The sequence below is a fragment of the Bos grunniens genome, chromosome 13 (genome assembly GCF_055505025.1).
Source record: "Bos grunniens cultivar Pamir isolate PY7600 chromosome 13, Bosgru_T2T1.0, whole genome shotgun sequence".
Lineage (NCBI taxonomy): Eukaryota > Metazoa > Chordata > Mammalia > Artiodactyla > Bovidae > Bos > Bos grunniens.
This window is the reverse complement of record NC_141177.1, coordinates 63,606,331-63,627,230: the sequence shown is the minus strand read 5'-3', so window position 1 is coordinate 63,627,230 and position 20,900 is coordinate 63,606,331. Positions and strand designations below refer to the sequence as shown.

General features: G+C 41.3%; 2 protein-coding genes across 12 annotated transcripts in view; one reads left to right on the top strand and one right to left on the bottom strand.

The window, feature by feature from the left end:
- ITGB1 (integrin subunit beta 1) overlaps positions 1-20,900 on the top strand; it is a 91,738-nt gene that overhangs the window by 29,807 nt on the left and 41,031 nt on the right. For 2 of the 11 annotated variants that reach the window (XM_086334581.1, XM_086334574.1), the window contains exon 1: positions 18,061-18,200. Coding sequence is in view for 2 of the 11 variants with exons in the window: in XM_086334578.1 (XP_086190704.1) it covers positions 19,361-19,363 (3 nt within the window). In the remaining 9 variants the exon portion in view is untranslated. Of the gene's footprint in view, positions 1-3,240; positions 3,298-18,060; positions 18,336-18,761; positions 18,898-19,168; positions 19,364-20,900 lie in introns of those variants that run through there. The other 9 variants (XM_086334580.1, XM_086334572.1, XM_086334579.1 and 6 more) reach the window with 5 other exon arrangements.
- LOC147361106 (uncharacterized) lies at positions 17,485-19,174 on the bottom strand. Its single transcript, XM_086334586.1, has 2 exons — positions 18,037-19,174; positions 17,485-17,920 (listed from the first exon to the last, which is right to left on the bottom strand). The coding sequence occupies exon 1, from the start codon at positions 18,915-18,917 to the stop codon at positions 18,519-18,521; it is 399 nt and encodes a 132-aa protein (XP_086190712.1). The 5' UTR covers positions 18,918-19,174; the 3' UTR covers positions 17,485-17,920; positions 18,037-18,518.

Here is a 20,900-nt window from a genome sequence, read left to right as displayed (position 1 = left end):
AGGCTTCTCTGGTGGCTCATTGGTGAAAAGTCTACCTGCCAATGCAGGAGACACGGGTTTGATCCCTGATCTCACATGCCACGGAGCAACTAAACACCTCCACCACAACTACTGAGCCTGTGCTCTAGACCACGGGAGCTGCGGCTACTGCAGCCCACACCCTAGAGCCCATGCTCCACAACAGAGGAGCCACCGCGATGAGAAGCCCTCACCCTGCAACTGGACAGCAGCCCCAGCTTGCTGCAGCTAGAGAAGTCTGCCCAGCAATGAAGACCCAGCAGAGCCAAAAATAAGTAACAATTATTTTTTAAAAAGAAGGAAATTTGACATTTTATAAGACAATTATGGACTAAATTGTAAACATACCTCATTGTCTATATACCACACAGTATCTTCTCTTTTTTCAAAAAAGTGTAATTATAATTCCCCAATATTATTTAATGTCTGTAAGAGTACAATTAGTGCTGTACTAGATCCGCTTCATACTAGAAGCCAAGATATTTGGAAGAATAAGTCTTTTCTGAGGAACATCAGAGTTTATTCTCCTGAAAATGGGGATTTATTTTGAAGTAGGTACTTATTTTCAAAAATAGCTTCCTATTTTTTATGGCTGAGAATCCCAGGGACGGGGGAGCCTGGTGGGCTGCCGCCTATGGGGTCGCACAGAGTCAGACACAACTGAAGCGACTTAGCAGCAGCAGCAGCAGCAGAGATTTTATATTTGGAGAAAAACATGAAGAGATTATGTTTTATAAATGTGTAATTTTAACAAGCTTGAAGTATGACAGTTACCTTCCTTATTTTCATTTTTATCTTCTCTGATTATGGTTAAATTATAATTAAAAGTCTTTCCTGTTTCCATCAATTTGAGGAAAAACAATAGAAAAGATTAAGTGCAGTTGATGAATGTATCCAAGGCACAAAGCTAGAATAAGATTAGAAGGAAATCCAGGAATATAAAGGGAATTTTATTTGTCAAAATGTTGAAACTGTAAAGTGTGTTTTAATTTCTGTATATTGTATAATGTAGTATTTGTAATACAGAGTAATTTGAACCCTGCAGTATGAACATTTAAAAAACACAGAAGTAAAGACTAATATTATGAACTATGATATATATCCCCCTCTTCAACTTTTCAAGATCTTTACTTGTAAAAACCAGGTCAATGGTCCTGTAGAGTATCTCACATTCTGAAGGTTTCTGATGTTTTCTTGTGGTGTCATTTAAATTGTTCCTCTGTCCCCTGCATTTCCTACTAACTTAAAGTGAAGTGAAAGTGAAGTCTCTTAGTCATGTCCGACTCTTTGTGACCCCATGGACTGTAGCCTACCAGGCTCCTCAGTCTGTGGAATTTTCCAGGCAAGAGTACTGGAGTGGGTTGCCATTTCCTTCTCCAGGGGATCTTCCCGACCCAGGGATTGAACCCAGGTCTCCTGCATTGTGGGCAGATGCACTAACTTAAAGTAAGATCTAAATACCTGGTTAGATTCTGTTCTTTTTTTTTCTGCTGAACTATTGCACGGGTGATGCTTTATATTTCACAGTGCATCACGTCAAGAAGCACATGTCTGGTTGACAGAGTTTTAGGGATGCTGAGATGACCTGAGTTCAGGTGGCCCTCCACCAAATTTTACCTGATAGCTTTTAAAAGAATCAATTACATTTAATAGAGATCACCACATAGTTATTTTTTTTTCACTTTTATCATTACTTTTACAGTCATTAGCTTTCATCCTTCTTTAAAGAAGTGCTTTACTTAATCAAATATATCACTTTAGATACTTTGCCACTCAATTCATACAATAAAGTATGGATAAATGCTTAATTCTATTCTAATTCCCAGTTTCCAGAGTAAAGAAGTCAGTACTCTGGCTACCTCCAATGGTGACAAAGATGATTTTCCTTTTTTGTTTTTAATTTTTTTGTTGTTCATTTTTAGACCATTTCTGGGTTTTATTTCTTAAAAATGAACTCATTACAAACACAACAAAAAGGAATAAAATACATAGGAGTAAATCTATCTAAGGAGATAAAAGACCTGTATTTAGAAAATTACAAAATACAAACTAAAGAAATTGAAGACAATACAAACAGATGAAAAGATACACCATGCTCATGGACCACAATCATTAGTAACGTTATTATGACCAAATTACCCAAAAGAATCAGTGCATTTACATCATTGCAGTCATTTTTTTCTCTCCACTCTTCATATTGTCCCATCTCTCTTCAATCTGATTCCTATGTGCTTTGGATGTGATCCAGTTAATCCTGGTAGGTTCTTTGGTTTCAGGTACATATGTATACACACGCACACACACACACACACACACACACACACATACAGAGTCTCAATCCATCTTGTACATTCCCTGTTGCAAGTTTGGAATCCATCATTTTCCAAGCACCCGACAGGTGGGGAATTTCCAGTAGACTACAATCTGGATACTAAGGATGATCATTGCTTCTAGGTTACCACTGTTTCTAAGTCTTTTCAGTGTGTAAACTACGAAATAAGCATTTTTAAAGATTGTGTGAAATACAAAACATAAAACTTACCATCTTCACTATTCTTAAGTGGGTGGTGGTTTGGTCACTAAGTCATGTCTAACTCTTGGGACCCCATGGACTCCTCGGTCCATGGAATTTCCCAGGCAAGAATACTGGAGTGGGTTGCCATTTCCATCTCCAGGGGATCTTCCTGAACCGAGGATAAAACCCACGTCTCCTGCACTGGCAAGCAGATTCTTTACTACTGAGCCACCAGGGAAGTCCTTTTAGGTATGTAAGTCAATAGTACTAAGAAATTCACATTGTTGTACAACCAATTTCCTGAATACTCTTTATCTTGCAAAACTGAACTCTATACCCATTTGTTGCTATTTGTAACTCTCCATTTTCCTGGCCCTCAGTCCCTGGCAACCCATTTCCACTTTCTGTCTCTAGGAATTTGACTATTCTAAGTAACTCATATAAGTCAAGTCATATAATATTTGTTTCTTTTGACTGCCTTATTTCACTTAGCTTAACGTCCTCAGGCTCAACTATGTTGTAGTATGTGTCAGAATTCTCTTCCATTTTAAGGCTGAATAATATTCCCATGGCATGTATATACTGTGTTTTGTTTATCCATTCATCCATGGATAGACATTTGGATTGCTTCTCACATTTGACTATTGTGAATAATGCTACTATGGACATAGATGTACAAATATGGTGACTTTGCTTTCAATTGTTAGGTATGTACCCAGAAGTAGAATTGCTGGATCATATGGAAGAGATACCCCAGGTCCAAGGTAAGAGAAACCCAAGTAAGATGGTAGGTGTTGCAAGAGGGCATCAGAGGGCAGACACACTGAAACCATAATCACAGAAAACTAGTCAATCTGATCACATGGACCACAGCCTTGTCTAACTCAGTGAAACTAAGCCAGGCCATGGGGGGCCACCCAAGACGGGCGGGTCATGGTGGAGAGGGCTGACAGAATGTGGTCCACTGGAGAAGGGAATGGCAAACCACTTCAGTATTCTTGCCTTGAGAACCCCATGAACAGTATGAAAAGGCAAAATGATAGGATACTGAAAGAGGAACTCCCCAGGTTGGTAGGTGCCCAGTATGCTACTGGAGATCAGTGGAAAAATAACTCCAGAAAGAATGAAGGGATGGAGCCAAAGCAAAAACAATACCCAGTTGTGGATGTGACTGGTGATAGAAGCAAGGTCCAATGCTGTAAAGAGCAATATTGCATAGGAACCTGGAATGTTAGGTTCATGAATCAAGGCAAATTGGAAGTGGTCAAACAGGAGATGGCAAGAGTGAATGTCGACATGCTAGGAATCAGCGTACAAAAATGGACTGGAATGGGTGAATTTAACTCAGATGACCATTATGTCTACTACTGTGGGCAGGAATCCCTCAGAAGAAATGGAATAGCCATCATGGTCAACAAAAGAGTCCGAAATGCAGTACTTGGATGCAATCTCAAAAACGACAGAATGATCTCTGTTCATTTCCAAGGCAAACCATTCAGTATCACAGTAATCCAAGCCAATACCCCAACCAGTAATGCTGAAGAAGGTGAAGTTGAATTGTTCTATGAAGACCTACAAGACCTTTTAGAACTAACACCCAAAAAAGATGTCCTTTTCATTATAGGGGACTGGAATGCAAAAGCAGGAAGTCAAGAAACACCTGGGGTAACAGGCAAATTTGCCTTGGAATACAGAATAAAGCACGGCAAAGGCTAATAGAGTTTTGCCAAGAGAATGCACTGGTCATAGCAAACACCCTCTTCCAACAACACAAGAGAAGACTCTATACATGGACATCACCAGATGGTCAAAACCGAAATAAGACTGATTATATTCTTTGCAGCCAAAGATGGAGAAGTTCTATACAGTCAGCAAAAACAAGACCAGGAGCTGACTATGGCTCAGGTCATGAACTCCTTATTGCCAAATTCAGACTTAAATTGAAGAAAGTAAGGAAAACCACTAGACCATTCAGATATGACCTAAATCAAATCCCTTATGATTATACCGTGGAAGTGAGAAATAGATTTAAGAGACTAGATCTGACAGATAGAGTGCCTGATGACCTATGGACGGAGGTTTGTGACATTGTACAGGAGACAGGGATCAAGACCTCCCCATGGAAAAAAAATGCAAAAAAGCAAAATGGCTGTCTGGGGAGGCCTTACAAATAGGTATGAAAAGAAGAGAAGGGAAAAGCAAAGGAGCAAAGGAAAGATATAAGCATCTGAATGCAGAATTCCAAAGAATAGCAAGGAGACATAAGAAAGCCTTCCTCAGCGATCAGTGCAAAGAAATAGAGGAAAACAACAGAATGGGAAAGACTAGAGATCCCTTCAAGAAAATTAGAGATACCATGCGAACACTTCATGCAAAGATGGGCACAATAAAGGACAGAAATGGTATGGACCTAACAGAAGCAGAAGATATTAAGAAGAGGTGGCAAGAATACACAGAAGGACTGTACAAAAAAGATCTTCATGACCAAGATAATCATGATGGTGTGATTACTCACTAGAGCCAGACATCCTGGAATGTGAAGTCAAGTGGGCCTTATTTATTTATTTTTTTTTAGTTTTTAAAAAAATTTTTTTAAATTAATTTTATTTTATTTTTAAACTTTACATAATTGTATTAGTTTTGCCAAATATCAAAATGAATCCACCACAGGTATACATGTGTGGGCCTTAGAAAGCATCACTACGAACAAAGATAGTGGAGGTGATGGAATTCCAGTTGAGCTCTTTCAAATCCTGAAAGATGATGCTGTGAAAGTGCTGCACTCAATATGCCAGCAAATCTGGAAAACTCAGCAGTGGCTACAGGACTGGAAGAGGTCAGTTTTCATTCCAATCCCAAAGAAAGGCAATGCCAAAGAATGCTCAAACTCCCGCACAATTGCACTCATCTCACACGCTAGTAAAGTAATGCTCAAAATTCTCCAAGCCAGGCTTCAGCAATATGTGAACCGTGAACTTCCTGATGTTCAAGCTGGTTTTAGAAAAGGCAGAGGAACCAGAGATCAAATTGCCAACATCCGCTGGGTCATGGAAAAAGCAAGAGAGTTCCAGAAAAACATCAATTTCTGCTTTATTGACTATGCCAAAGCCTTTGACTGTGTGGATCACAATAAACTGTGGAAAATTCTGAAAGAGATGGGAATACCAGACCACCTGACCTGCCTCTTGAGAAATTTGTATGCAGGTCAGGAAGCAACAGTTAGAACTGGACATGGAACAACAGACTGGTTCCAAATAGGAAAAGGAGTACGTCAAGGCTGTATATTGTCACCCTGCTTATTTAACTTATATGCAGAGTACATCATGAGAAACACTGGACTGGAAGAAACACAAGCTGAAATCAAGATTGCTGGGAGAAATATCAATAACGTCAGATATGCAGATGACACCACCCTTATGGCAGAAAGTGAAGAGGAACTAAAAAGCCTCTTGATGAAAGTGAAAGTAGAGAGTGAAAAAGTTGGCTTAAAGCTCAACATTCAGAAAATGAAGATCATGGCATCCGGTCCCATCACTTCATGGGAAATAGATGGGGAAACAGTGGAAACAGTGTCAGATTTTATTTTTTGGGGCTCCAAAATCACTGCCGATGCTGACTGCAGCCATGAAATTAAAAGACGCTTACTCCTTGGAAGGAAAGTTATGACCAACCTAGATAGCATATTCAAAAGCAGAGACATTACTTTGCCAACAAAGGTTCGTCTAGTCAAGGCTATAGTTTTTCCTGTGGTCATGTATGGTTATGAGAGTTCGACTGTGAAGAAAGCTGAGTGGTGAAGAATTGATGCTTTTGAACTGTGGTGTTGGAGAAGACTCTTGAGAGTCCCTTGGACTGGAAGGAGATCCAACCTGTCCAATCTAAAGGAGATCAGTCCTGGGTGTTCATTGGAAGGACTGATGCTAAAGCTGAAACTCCAATACTTTGGCCACCTCATGGGAAGAGCTGACTCATTGTAAAAGACTGTATGCTGAGAGGGATTGGGGGCAGGAGGAGAAGGGGACGACAGAGAATGAGATGGCTGGATGGCATCACCAACTCGATGGACATTAGTTTGAGTGAACTCTGGGAGTTGGTTATGGACAAGGAGGCCTGGCATGCTGCGATTCATGTGGTTGCAAAGAGTCGGACATGACTGAGTGACTGAACTAACTTACTGATGGTAATTCTATTTTCATTTTGTAATATCCACATGGTATTGGAATAATCATCATGAAAGTGAAAGTGAAAAAGTGCAAGTGAAGTTGCTCACTCGTGTCCGACTCTGCAACCCCACGGTTGTAGCCTACCTGGCTCCTCCGTCCATGGAATTTTCTCAGCAAGAGTACTGGAGTGGGTTGCCATTTCCTTCTCCAAATAATCATCATACTAGTTGCTAAGTAAATAATGAACAAGTACTGGGACTTCCCCGGTGGTCCAGTGGGTAGGATCTGCACCTCCACTGCAGAGGGCATGGGTTCAATACCTGGGCAGAAAACTAAGATCCCATTCGCTGTGCGGCATGGCCATGAAAAAAAAAAAAAAAAAAGAACAAGTACTTATTCATTCATTCAGTGATTATTTCTTTGCTATCTACTTGTTCCAGGCACTAGCTCCTTTTCTGGAGTTTGTACTTTAGTGGAAAAAGATAGAAAATTATCAAAGAAAAATAAATAGAAAAATGTCAGATAATGATAGGTGCCATCCAGAAAATTAAACAATGTTTATGTGATGGAGAGGGCCTGGGAGGCTACTTTAAGTTTGGGGGTAGGAAGACCTTCTAAAGAGGTGATAGTTAAGCTGAGTTCTTATTGACAAGAAGGAACCAGATATATGAAAAGCACTTCAGGCAGAGAGAATGACAAGCAAAAACTGTAAGAAGGAACATACTTAATGAAGTCATGGAAATATGGTTAAAGTATGGTGGGCAAAGGGGAGGTGGTTTAAGATGAGGTCAAAGACAGATGGTGATTTTATTTTCGGTGAAAGAGAAGCAATATAATCATATGTGTAACTCTACTAACACCACTGCATTTAAAGAATTCCACATAACGTGTTCTTCGTGTTCATTAGATACTCATAATATATATCAAATATCTTTTCATAATCAGTGAATTCAGGTCTAACTCATCTTTTTAAAGCTGTAGATTATTTCATTCCATGGATGTATTAAATTCATTTAATCAATTTTGTCATTTCCCGAATGTCACACAATTGGTATTATCATGATGTAGTCTTTTCAAACTGGCTTCTTTCACTTAGTAATATGCATTTAAGTTTCCCCCATGTCTTTTCATGGCTTGACAGCTCTTTTTGGCAATGAATAATGTCTGGATGTACCATGGTTTATTTATCCATTCACTAACTGAAAATCATCTTGGTTGCTTACAGGGTTTGGCAATTATGAATAAGTCAGTATAAACATCTGTTTTCAGGTTTTCTGGCAGACATTTTTTGAACTCCTTTGAAGAGATACCAAGGAGGGTGATTGCTAGATGCTATAGTAAGAGTATATTTAATTTTGTAAGAAACTGCCAAACTCTTCCAAAGTGGCTATACCATTTTCCATTCCCACCAGCAATGAATGAGAGCTCCTGTTGCTCTAGATCCTCACCAGCATTGGTAGTATTAGTGTTCCAGATTTTAACCATTCTAGGAAGTATGTAGTGGTGTTGCATTGTTGTTTTAATTGGAATTTCCCTAATGGATGGTGACTGCAGCCATGAAATAAAAAGACACTTGTTCCTTGGATGGAAAACTATGAAAAACCTAGGCAGCATATTAAAAAACAGAGACATCACTTTGCCAACAAAGGTCCATACAGTCAAGCTATAGTTTTTCCAGTAGTCATGTACAGGTGTGAGAGTTGGACCATAAAAGGCTGAGTACCGAAGAACTGATGCTTTTGAACTGTGGTGTTGGAGAAGACTCTTGAGAGTCCCTTGGACTGCAAGGAGATCCAACAAAGCCATCCTAAAGGAAATCAAAACCTGAATATTCATTGGAAGGACTGATGCTGAAGCTGAAGCTCCAATGCTTTGGCCACCTGATGTGAAGAGCTGACTCATTGGAAAAGACCCTGATGCTAGGAAAGTTTGAAGACGGGAGGAGAAGGGGACGACAGAGGATGAGATGGTTGGATGGCATCACTGACTCAATGGACATGAATTTGAACAGGCTCAGGGAGTTGGTGATGGACAGGGAAGCCTGGTGTGCTGCAGTCCATGGGGTTGCAAAGAGTTGGACATGACTGAGTGAGACTGAACAGTAACAGTGACATATGATGTAGAGCATCTCTTCCTCTGCTTCTGTGAATCTCCTTTGGTGAAGTACCTGTTAAGATCTTTGGCCCATTTTTTAATCAAGTTGTTTTCTTATTATTAAGTTTTAAGATTTTTCTGTATACTTTGGATAATAGTCCTTTATCAGATATATCTTTTGAAAATATTTTCTCCCTACTGGTGAAATTTTAACTGAAGAGTTCCATTTATGTAGCCAATGTTCTGACTGTAAAGGAAGAAACAGTTTAACTGACATTTTAGGCATGTGGCAGCCATAAGCAGTTATAAATAGGGAATTCTTGTAATCATAGACCAAAAAGTCTATGACATCAGCCAACAACAATGCAGAAATCCTAAAGGAGAAGAGATACAGGGCTGGTTATTCTTAATACTAGGTGGAAAATACTCTTAGGAAGTATAATTAAAATTAACTTAGAATTGTTCTCAATCTAATAAAAAATGTACCATAGTTTTCAATCAGGGTGATTTTTACATATAATTGGAAGGCATTTAAATCCTAGTATATAAGTTGAGTCCCTTGAAAAGACTCTGATGCTGGGAAAGATTGAAGCGGGGAGGAGAAGTGGATGACAAAGGATGAGATGGTTGGATGGCATCATCGACTCAATGGACATGAGTTTGAGTAAACTCCTGGAGTTGGTGATGGACAGGGAGGCCTGGGGTACTGCAGTCCATGGGGTCACAAAGAGTTGGATATGACTGACCGACTGAATCGAACTGATATAAGTTGAAAATTTGACATAAAATATTCTGGTTTCTCTTTGAAATTTATTATACCTTGAACAGTAAAAACAAACAGCACACTTTTTAGTCATGTGGTTTGATCACAGAAGACTTTCACTGTTCTACCTCCTACAGGCTAAATAATACTGTGGGGTTATCAAGACAGTATGGTACTGGCACAAAGACAGAAATATAGATCAATGGAACAAAATAGAAAGCCCAGAGATAAATCCACGCACATATGGACACCTTATCTTTGACAAAGGAGGCAAGAATATACAATGGATTAAAGACAATCTCTTTAACAAGTGGTGCTGGGAAATCTGGTCAACCACTTGTAAAAGAATGAAACTAGAACACTTTCTAACACCATACACAAAAGTAAACTCAAAATGGATTAAAGATCCCAATGTAAGACCAGAAACTATAAAACTCCTAGAGGAGAACATAGGCAAAACACTCTCTGACATACATAACAGCAGGATCCTCTATGACCCACCTCCCAGAATATTGGAAATAAAAGCAAAAATAAACAAATGGGACCTAATTAACCTTAAAAGCTTCTGCACATCAAAGGAAACTATTAGCAAGGTGAAAAGACAGCCTTCAGAATGGGAGAAAATAATAGCAAATGAAGCAACGGACAAACAACTAATCTCAAAAACATACAAGCAACTCCTCCAGCTCAACTCCAGAAAAATAAATGACCCAATAAAAAATGGGTCAAAGATCTAAATAGACATTTCTCCAAAGAAGACATACAGATGGCTAACAAACACATGAAAAGATGCTCAACATCACTCATTATCAGAGAAATGCAAATCAAAACCACTATGAGGTACCATTTAACACCAGTCAGAATGGCTGCGATCCAAAAGTCTACAAATAATAAATGCTGGAGAGGATGTGGAGAAAAGGGAACCCTCTTACACTGTTGGTGGGAATGCAAACTAGTACAGCCACTATGGAGAACAGTGTGGAGATTCCTTTAAAAACTGGAAATAGAACTGCCTTATGATCCAGCAATCCCACTGCTGGGCATACACACTGAGGAAACCAGAAGGGAAAGAGACACGTGTACCCCAATGTTCATCGCAGCACTGTTTATAATAGCCAGGACATGGAAGCAACCTAGATGTCCATCAGCAGATGAATGGACAAGAAAGCTATGGTACATATACACAATGGAGTATTACTCAGCCATTAAAAAGAATACATTTGAATCAATTCTAATGAGGTGGATGAAACTGGAGCCTATTATACAGAGTGAAGTAAGCCAGAAGGAAAAACACCAATACAGTATAATAACGCATATATATGGAATTTAGAAAGATGGTAACAATAACCCGGTGTACGAGACAGCAAAAGAGACACTGATGTATAGAACAGTCTTATGGACTCTGTGGGAGAGGGAGAGGGAGAGGGAGAGGGTGGGAAGATTTGGGAGAATGGCATTGAAACATGTAAAATATCATGTATGAAACGAGATGCCAGTCCAGGTTCGATGCACGATACTGGATGCTTGGGGCTAGTGCACTGGGACAACCCAGAGGGATGGTATGGGGAGGGAGGAGGGAGGAGGGTTCAGGATGGGGAACACATGTATACCTGTGGCGGATTCATTTTGATATTTGGCAAAACTAATACAATTATGTAAAGTTTAAAAATAAAATAAAATTAAAAAAAATATAATACTGTAGGGAAAATCTTGTTAGTGCAAAATATTTAGTGGTGTATCTGATGAATAAAAAGTTGTTATAGATATGACTAGTACACAAATCAAGATTCCAGGGCCACAACAGCAACAAGAAAAATGTGTTTAGGCTCCTGGTCTATAAAAGGGACTGATCATATCTGTGTTTAATATCAGATCAGATCAGATCAGTCGATCAGTCGTGTCCGACTCTTTGCGACCCCATGAATCCCAGCACGCCAGGCCTCCCTGTCCATCACCAACTCCCGGAGTTCACCCAGACTCACATCCATCGAGTCAGTGATGCCATCCAGCCATCTCATCCTCTGTTGTCCCCTTCTCCTCTTGCCCCCAATCCCTCCCAGCATCAGAGTCTTTTCCAATGAGTCAACTCTTCCCATGAGGTGGCCAAAGTACTGGAGTTTCAGCTTCAGCATCATTCCTTCCAAAGAACACCCAGGGCTGATCTCCTTCAGAATGGACAGGTTGGATCTCCTTGTAGTCCAAGGGACTCTCAAGAGTCTTCTCCAACACCACAGTTCAAAAGCATCAATTCTTTGGTGCTCAGCCTTCTTCACAGTCCAACTCTCACATCCATACATGACCACAGGAAAAACCATAGCCTTAACTAGACGAACCTTTGTTGGCAAAGTAATGTCTCTGCTTTTGAATATGCTATCTAGGTTGGTCATAACTTTCCTTCCAAGGAGTAAATGTCTTTTAATTTCATGGCTGCAGTCAGCATCGGCAGTGATTTTGGAGCCCAAAAACATAAAGTCTGACACTGTTTCCACTGTTTCCCCATCTATTTCCCATGAAGTGATGGGACCAGATGCCATAATCTTCGTTTTCTGAATGTTGACCTTTAAGCCAACTTTTTCACTCTCTACTTTCACTTTCATCAAGAGGCTTTTTAGTTCCTCTTCACTTTCTGCCATAAGGGTGGCGTCATCTGCATATCTGAGGTTATTGATATTTCTCCCCACGATCTTGATTCCAGCTTGTGTTTCTTCCAGCCCAGCGTTTCTCATGATGTACTCTGCATATAAGTTAAATAAACAGGGTGACAATATACAGCCTTGATGTACTCCTTTTCCTATTTGGAACCAGTCTGTTGTTCCATGTCCAGTTCGAACTGTTGCTTCCTGACCTGCATACAAATTTCTCAAGAGGCAGGTCAGGTGGTCTGGTATTCTCATCTCTTTCAGAATTTTCCACAGTTTATTGTGATCCACACAGTCAATGGCTTTGGCATAGTCAATAAAGCAGAAATAGATGTTTTTCTGGAACTCTCTTGCTTTTTTGATGATCCAGCAGATGTTGGCAATTTGATCTCTGGTTCCTCTGCCTTTTCTAAAACCAGCTTGAACATCAGGAAGTTCACGGTTCACATATTGCTGAAGCCTGGCTTGGAGAATTTTGGGCATTACTTTACTAGCGTGTGAGATGAGTGCAATTGTGCGATAGTTTGAGCATTCTTTGACATTGCCTTTCTTTGGGATTGGAATGAAAACTGTCCTTTTCCAGTCCTGTGGCCACTGCTGAGTTTTCCAAATTTGCTGGCATATTGAGTGCAGCACTTTCACAGCATCATCTTTCAGGATTTGGAATAGGTCAACTGGAATTCTATCACCTCCACTAGCTTTGTTCATAGTGATGCTTTCTAAGGCCCACTTGACTTCACATTCCAGGATGTCTGGCTCTAGGTCAGTGAGCACACCGTCGTGATTATCTGGGTCGTGAAGATCTTTTTTGTATGGTTCCTCTGTGTATTCTTGCCATCTCTTCTTAATATCTTCTGCTTCTGTTAGGTCCATACCATTTCTGTCCTTTATCGAGCCCATCTTTGCATGAAATGTTCCTTTGGTATCTCTGATTTCTTGAAGAGATCTCTAGTCTTTCCCATTCTGTTGTTTTCCTCTATTTCTTTGCATTAATCTTTTGGGATTAAAATCCCATTAAAACTAGAAACATCTGCAAAAATGCAGATCTATATGTTTAAGTGAAATAGTCTCCAGTTGTGGGGGTCTGTGGATTCATCATTTCCCAAACACAGGCGTACAGCAAGAACTCAATCTTAGACAAAATGTGATGGGAACTAATTTGGGAGAGGAGAGCTATATTACTTACCAAACAAACACACCTTTCTACTAACCTACTTGTCCCACTCTCTAATAAATCTGGCCTAAAATCAAGCTTCTCCTAATTCAAATTGCCAGATTTTCTGAAGATAATTAAAAAAGTAGTTCAATGAGGAGAGAAATTATGTTGTTTCATAGTCTCTAGCCATAACTCGCTGGTAGCACCATCATTTCCTGTACCGAGTGACCTTAGTTCCTAAAAATAACTCCAGTGCTATTCAACTGCTTATGTTTGGCATATTTTTCATTCTTATTTGGGAAGGCACATTCCCTTCTCCAGCTGAAGAAACTCAGTGTCTGAAAAGAGCTGCCTAAAAACACTGTTCCCTCTGGGCTCTTAAAAATGTTCAGCATCTGAAAGCTGGCAGGGAATGCTCACACCCAGCAGAGGCAGTAACTCCATGGACTGAGCAAAAAAAAAAAGAAAGAAACAAGGGGATGCTATATATGGAAAACAGGAAGCTGAACAGTTGAGGCAGCCTTACTCATACGTGACCCATATTCAGAGCCATAACCTAGCAACTGTGAACTATCTAGAAAAGGAAAAGACTCAATGGCTAGGCCTAAGCTAGAAGGACAAACTATCCTGACACTTTTCCACCTTACTTTTAAATAAGCAAAGGAATAAAGCACTAAATAAAGCCTCAGGATGGGTTAATCCAATAATACTGCTGCATACCACACATACCCAATTGCTGACCCAACTACTGACCACCTTGTAGCAAACTCTTGGTTCCTCTGGCAATTATAACAGGGTGTTGAGCAGCGGTCACTCCAAGTCCCCAAAACAAAAATAAGAAGTTGCAAAATAAATGATCTTCCAGTTTCTTTGCAATATTTCATTATTTGTATGTTATTTATATTCTTGGCAACAGAAAAAGGAGGAACTGGAGGACTAGCTTACCCTTTCTTTATTTTCAAAGTGTTAATAATTTCCAGGGCTATTTTTTTTAAACTCGGACACACAGATTCACATTTTAATAGAGGCAGTTCAGTGTCTTAGGAAAAGGGAATGAAGTTATGATTCAGAAGCTCATCAACATATGTGTTATTGAGAATTATCAGAGACTTCTATTCCTTCTAACCCCATCTGCTCATCTTTATTTACATTTAAGGGTTTTACATTCTAATTAGCTGGAGGTGGTAGATGAGAAAAATGTATCCAGATCACTCTATAGAAACAGTTTTTAGGAAAGTAGCTGAAAACTTAACTTTGTCATTGTTTAGTTGCTTTAAGTCCTGTCTGGCTCTATGAGACCCCATGGACTGTAGCCCGCCAGGCTCCTCTATCCATGGGATTTCCCAGGCAAGAATACTGGAGTGGTTTGCCATTTCTTTCTCCAGGGGATCTTCCTGACCCAGGGATCAGATCCACATCTGCATTGGCAGCGGATTCTTCACTGCTGAGTCACCAGGGAACACTTACCTAGCTACTGGCAATCAATCTGCTCCAGAAACCATTATATACATTTACAATGGTATTTTAAACCCAAATCTGTTGATCAGCCAAGCTACTTTCAAGAGTTTTCTTTCATTAAATCTCCTAGAAGGACATCTTCATCGCATGTGTTAAAGATGTTACATTATTCTGTTTTTCCAAAATAAATGGAAACCCTCCAAATTCCAAAATTATCTAGGATATGAGTGTCTAACTCTCCCCCCAGTGTTCTCTTCCATCACCCTCATGACTCACCTAAACACCTTCCTTGGACTTTATGTGTGTGCACACTCAGTCGTGTCTGACTCTTTGCGACCCCATGGACTATAGCCTGCCATATTCCTCTGTCCATGGGATTTTCCAGGCAAGAATACTGGAGTGGGTTGCCATTTCCTCCTTCAGGGGATCTTCCCAACCCAAGGATCAAACCCGAGTCTCTTGCATTGGCAGGTGGATTCTTTACCACTGAGCCACCTGGGAAGTCCCTACTCAGGAGCTGCCTAATTAATTTCACTCATCCTCACACAACTTTTTTTCCTGAAGATCAGTATTGGAATTGGTCTTCACCTATAAACCTGGGATGTGATTTGCAATGTGTCCCTATGAATCCCCTTTGAACTGCTAAAATTACTTTTTTCATACCTCATTGGCTGGACACGCTTACTTATAGGGTGATGATATAATCTACCATCCATATCAGGATGTACTTTTGAGAATGAAAAGGGGTGCTATTAATAATTATGCTTGGGTAACAGACACATTGGGGGTAACTTGAACATGCTGGGACACAAAGTCACCCAGCTTATTTAAAGTTGATCTGGTCTGGGTTAAGCCAGAATGTGCCAGCCAGTGGTCAAGACCAAAACATTTTTGTTCTGGGGTCCATACTCCTCACTATGCAGGCATTCACCCTTTGCTCTACCTCCATGGAGTCTTGCCCAAGTTTGATTACTGCAGTTGGAAAATCATTTGTAAATGAATGTGTACTAACATATTTGCCTGTAAAATGTTACATTTTTATAGAGGTACTTCCACTCTCAAAAGACTGAAAAGGCTTTAAGTTATCATGGGATGATTTGTAGCTTCCTGGACAGGGTAACCTTTGACAGATTGCATCCCCCAAGTGTTCAAACTACAAGAGAAAGACAGCAATCCACTCCTGAGGCAACACTGACTCACTCCCAGTCCTGTATTCCATAATCACGTGATTAAATACAGCCTACTAGATCTAAAGGTCAGTAATCAATGCTGATCCCATTGTCTGAAAAAGATAATCAGGTTTCTAGAGAGGCCTTTAGCCTCTTTTGTACTTGACTAAATATTAGTGATTCCTTTCATTTATGTAAGCCTGTCCTTTAATCATTAATAGAAATGGGGGTTAAACAGTGATTGAAATGAACAGTAAAGTCTTTGCTGGTGAGCAATTTTGAAAACTTACTTTTGGAAAACAGTAGTGAATAAAGACATATTTTGTAGAGCATGTAGTAGTAAGATGCCAAAACTAAAGGAAAGGTCAACTTTTAATTATTTGATAAAAATGACTTGTGAGATGGCATAAGGCAATTTATAATAACCGGGAAAGAGTGTAGGTAAAATATGATTTGTCTTAAATTCAAGATACTAATAGATGTTGTATCATGACATGGTTTAGCAATGTGACTTACACTATTCCTACTTACTAGGATACTCTGTTTAGCATGGTAAAACTGATCAACCTTTGGAACGCTCATAAATTTTATAGTTAGCTGTCCTTTGATGAATATTTATCTGAAATTACGAATGCAGCCATACTCCTGACCAATCACTGCTTTTCTTAGAGATTATGTTTCTTTAATTTCTCATTTCCTCAAAGCTCATAACTTCTGCACATAAATTGCTACTCACACTTTAGTGTAGTCGGATGTCCCAGGGGAGCAAAAGGACCCATTTATTCTTTTATCCAGTATTAGCTGAGCCCCTATTGTGTGACCTGGAACAGTGTTTGAGACTCAGATTAAAAAGGTGATTATTACACTGCCTTTGGCCTAATTTAGTTTAATGTTGTGCAAATGTGAATCTTATAATGTTCTTGTAGCAAATCACACAAGGAAGAAAGTTCTGGGGAATGTAGTACAAATCAAACATGGATAAACTACACTTCAGAATGGTAATCCATGTTGAGACCAGACATAGATTTTGATCCGTTTTCAACAAAGGTATAAATAGTACCTTTAAATTCAAGAATGTTGAGGTCTGCTGGCAGCTGCACCATTGGGTTGTTAACATAGATACATTTTAAAAATTTAAGTATAGTTGATTTACAATGTTATGTTAGTGTCCGGTGTACAGAAAAGTTTGTTATATATATCACCAAAAAGAAACTGTAAAATATATATATGGAAAAGAATCTGAAAAAGAATATATTTCAGATTCTTTTCCATTATAGGTTATATTACAAGTTACTGAGTATAGTTCCCTGGGCTCTACAGTAGGTCCTTGTTATTTGTGTTTTATATAGAGTAGTGTGTGTATGCTCATCCCAAACTCCTAATTTATCCTCCCTCCCCGTCACCCTTTGGTAACCATGGGATTGTTTTCCTATGTCTGTGAGACTATTTCTGTTTTGTAAATAAGTTCATCTGTATCCTTTTTTAGATTCCCCAAATAAGGAAACATCATTTAGTCTCTTAAATTTGCTCATCCATTAAGTGGGAAAAATCATTCTTGTTTCTTTAGAGGTTTCCAGAGATTACCTAACCAAAGATTTAATTTTGCTGGCGAGCAATGGGCAACATTTCCATAGATGGGTTGTCTTTTTTTCTTCCTCAAGACTGGCGGTCAAATGAGCATCACAGCTTCTAATCTTCCCCAAATCAAACACTGCTTCTCAGTTTCACAAATCTCATCATTCGAGTTCTGTTCCCAACAGGGTGCTGCAGCTCACCACGTGGCAATGCGCATTTTCGGCTAACAGGATGGCAGCCTGCCAGCAGCCCATTCTGAGTAACCGGGTTTCAGTATGATGCCGGCCGGCAGCGGTTGCGATCCTCTTATCAAAATGTGCCCAGCCATGCTTCTTTTAGCTGTCTCTTCTCCAGCCCCCCTGTCCACCTACTAAAAAAAGTGAGGATGAACAGAAACTGTATCAAGGATGAACCTTTCCTTCTCCTCCCAGTTCCCCATAAATGGACCTCCAGATGAACCAAACAAAAGCTGCTCCTCAAACTCACCAGTTTCTCCTCTACAACTTTCTTCATCTTTCCTGGCACCCGTCTCCTCCTTAAGTCTTCCCCTCTCTCAAAGACGTAAGCAAATCCTCCCACCAGAAAAATATCGGCTTTAGCTACTTCCCTTCCAGAGGGAAACGTTTTTGGCCCCACGAAACCTTAACAAGGTGAGTGACTAAGTGTCCCCGTCTGTCTGAGCCGGCTCCTGGGAGGCAGGGCTTCCAGGGTTCAAAGCCGGCCGGCCGGACACACATGGGGCTTTGGAGAAGCAGCGCCTAAGGCAGGCCGAGAAGGATATTAAGGTGAGCAGGACCCGGCAAAATCCTCCCTCTCTCCCTCGGCTGCAAAGGAAGGAGGCGCCGCCGGGGTTGCGGCGGAGCCGGTGGCCCAGGCGGGCCGCTCCTTTGTCCCGGCGGCCCCCGCCCCTCCCCCTCAGTCCCCCCTCCCCCTCAGTCCCCCTCCCCCTCCCGGTCCCCCTCCCCCTCTCAGTCCCCCTCTCCTCCCTGTCCCTGTCCCCCTCCCCCTCCCACCGCGGGCGCGGCTGACGCGGCCCGAGAGGAATGCGCTTCCGGAGGGCGAGTGCCGCGGCGGCGGCCTGAGGAGCGGGATCGCAGCGCCAGGGAGGCGGTGCCCCGGGGGTCGTTTCCTGCCGGGAGGCGGCCCCGCGCCGCCGAGTCTCCTCCTCCCGCCCGCGAGGAGGAGGAGCCGCCGCCGCCGCCGCCGCGCCCGAGCCCGGGAGGCCACGCCAGCTCGGGACAGGCCGAGCGGGAACCGCGGAGCACAGGCCGAGTTGACCGACCGGGCTGGACGCCGCGGGAGAAGGTGGGCCAGGGCGGCCGGCCGGGAGGGCGGGCGGCGGAATTGGTGAGCGGCCGGGCTCTCATGGAGGAGCAGGCGTGGGGGCCGCGGCCTCCGGGTGGATTCCAAGCCTTCGGGCGGGGGAGGAAGTCGGGCCGCGGCCGCCCCTGGACCTTCCCGGCAGGGGCGCTGTCCTCGCGGGGCCGCTGTCGCGGAGGCCCGGGAGTCGGACCCGCCACTCGGACGCTGGGCTGGGCGCGAACCGGACGGCTGGGCGCGGACGGGCCTCCGCGGACCTGGTCCGGCAGCGGCCTCGGCTGCCGGGCCTCCACGCCGGGACCACTCACCCTGGCTCCAGCCCCGCGTCCCGGGCGTCGCCGCGCCGCAGGGCACCGGGGCGCCGGGTGGGCGCGTCCTGTGGGCCCTTCTAACGCTGGGTGTGGACGCCGCGGCCGTGTTCAGGGCTCCTGCCCGGCTGTGCCTGATTCGTGCCGTTCCTGATGCTTCAGAACAAGTTGTATTTTTAAGAATGGTAGTATTTAATGCCTGAGTAATTTTTGTTTCACCAGTTTTGTGTTTTTGCGTGAAAACCTAGCGCTAGTCTGTATGATCATTACTAGTAAATTACACTGTTTTTAAGGCTCCATTTCTTCCATCTGTAAAATGGGAACAGTACCTACCTGTACTAATAATAAAGCTAGAAATTATTATGAGGACAGTGAGGGCTATGTTTACCTCTATGCACTTTACCTTTATTTTGTCCTTTAATCCTGGAACTGATCCAAAGAAGTAGGTGTTGTGTTTAATCCCAGTTTTACAAATGAAGAAACTGAGGCACAGGGAGCATAGGTGATCGTCCAATTCTGATGAGGACAACCCTTGTGGTCCAGCAACCCATGTTTGAACCACAGGTAACCTTGTATAATATAAGTGCAGTGTAGTGAAGACACTTAGCTCAATAAATATTAACTCCTTTTCTTTCCTTCTTGATAAAGTAGAAGGACTTTAAAAAAAAATCTCACCATGTAATTGGTGATATTATCAATAAGATTTCTTGGAATCTGCGTTCCACATAAATATTAGCTGGGTAGAATTATTGTTATTTTTTATTGTTATTTTGATGGTACAATAAAAAAATGCTAATTGAATTTCGATTAGGAATTTTTCTTAACGGAATCCAGACTTTGCAATACGTTGTGTATTAAACACTTCAGAAGTGATGAAGGAACTTGACTTGTAAGTTACCTATTCAGGATTTGTGGACATCAAGGCTCAAAGGAGTCAGGGCTGGCTTAAGAGCCCTACAGAGATGTTCACATTTGAAAATAATTTTAGATCACTTATTAATAAATGAGGGACTGAAGATGATTAGCTGATAAATAGAAAACACATGAAACAAATCAATGTTTTAGTTAACAGGCATTTGAGGATGAAAGCAATTATACCCACCCTAGAATTCAGTATAAAATGGAAGATGTTATTAGAATGCTAGTTAAAAAGATGGGATGTGGTTAATACTTTGCTTCTGTAAATAGCAGACTCCAAATTGAGTCATCAGTGTTGATTTCACAGACTTAAAGTTTTTGTAATGTTGATTGTTTTTAAAAGAATGTTAAATTCTGTATTGTTTTCTAATCCCCTCGCTATTCTGTGTGTGGAAAGTATAGGATCAGTAATATTGAATAAATCATTGGATTTAGGTGGCTTTCTCCTCAGCTTTCTGGTCAGGATATTTAAAAGCTGCCCCAAATTAGCATCATTGAATGAACATGCAGTCCTACACTGGGGTCGATAAATTCCTAACTCCTGGGGGAACTAGGGCATCTGGTTACTTTCTAAAATACTGAAAACTATCTTTCAGGTGGTGCTTGTTTTCAGGGCATATGTGTGGGTGATTAGTTGTTCTTGACTACTCTGCTGGAGTGATGAGATAAAACACGAGATAGATAAAGTTTCAGAACTTTTGATAGGTAAAGTTTCAGAACTTTTGAGTTCTGCTAATTGATATTTCTAAACATGTAACAAATTCAGTTAGTATCTGAGAGGATTCATGTGGACTGATTACCCCA

Coding starts and splice junctions, on each gene's coding strand:
- LOC147361106 (XM_086334586.1), bottom strand. CDS start 18,917: ATGAGAGCCCGGCCGCTCACCAATTCCGCCGCCCGCCCTCCCGGCCGG.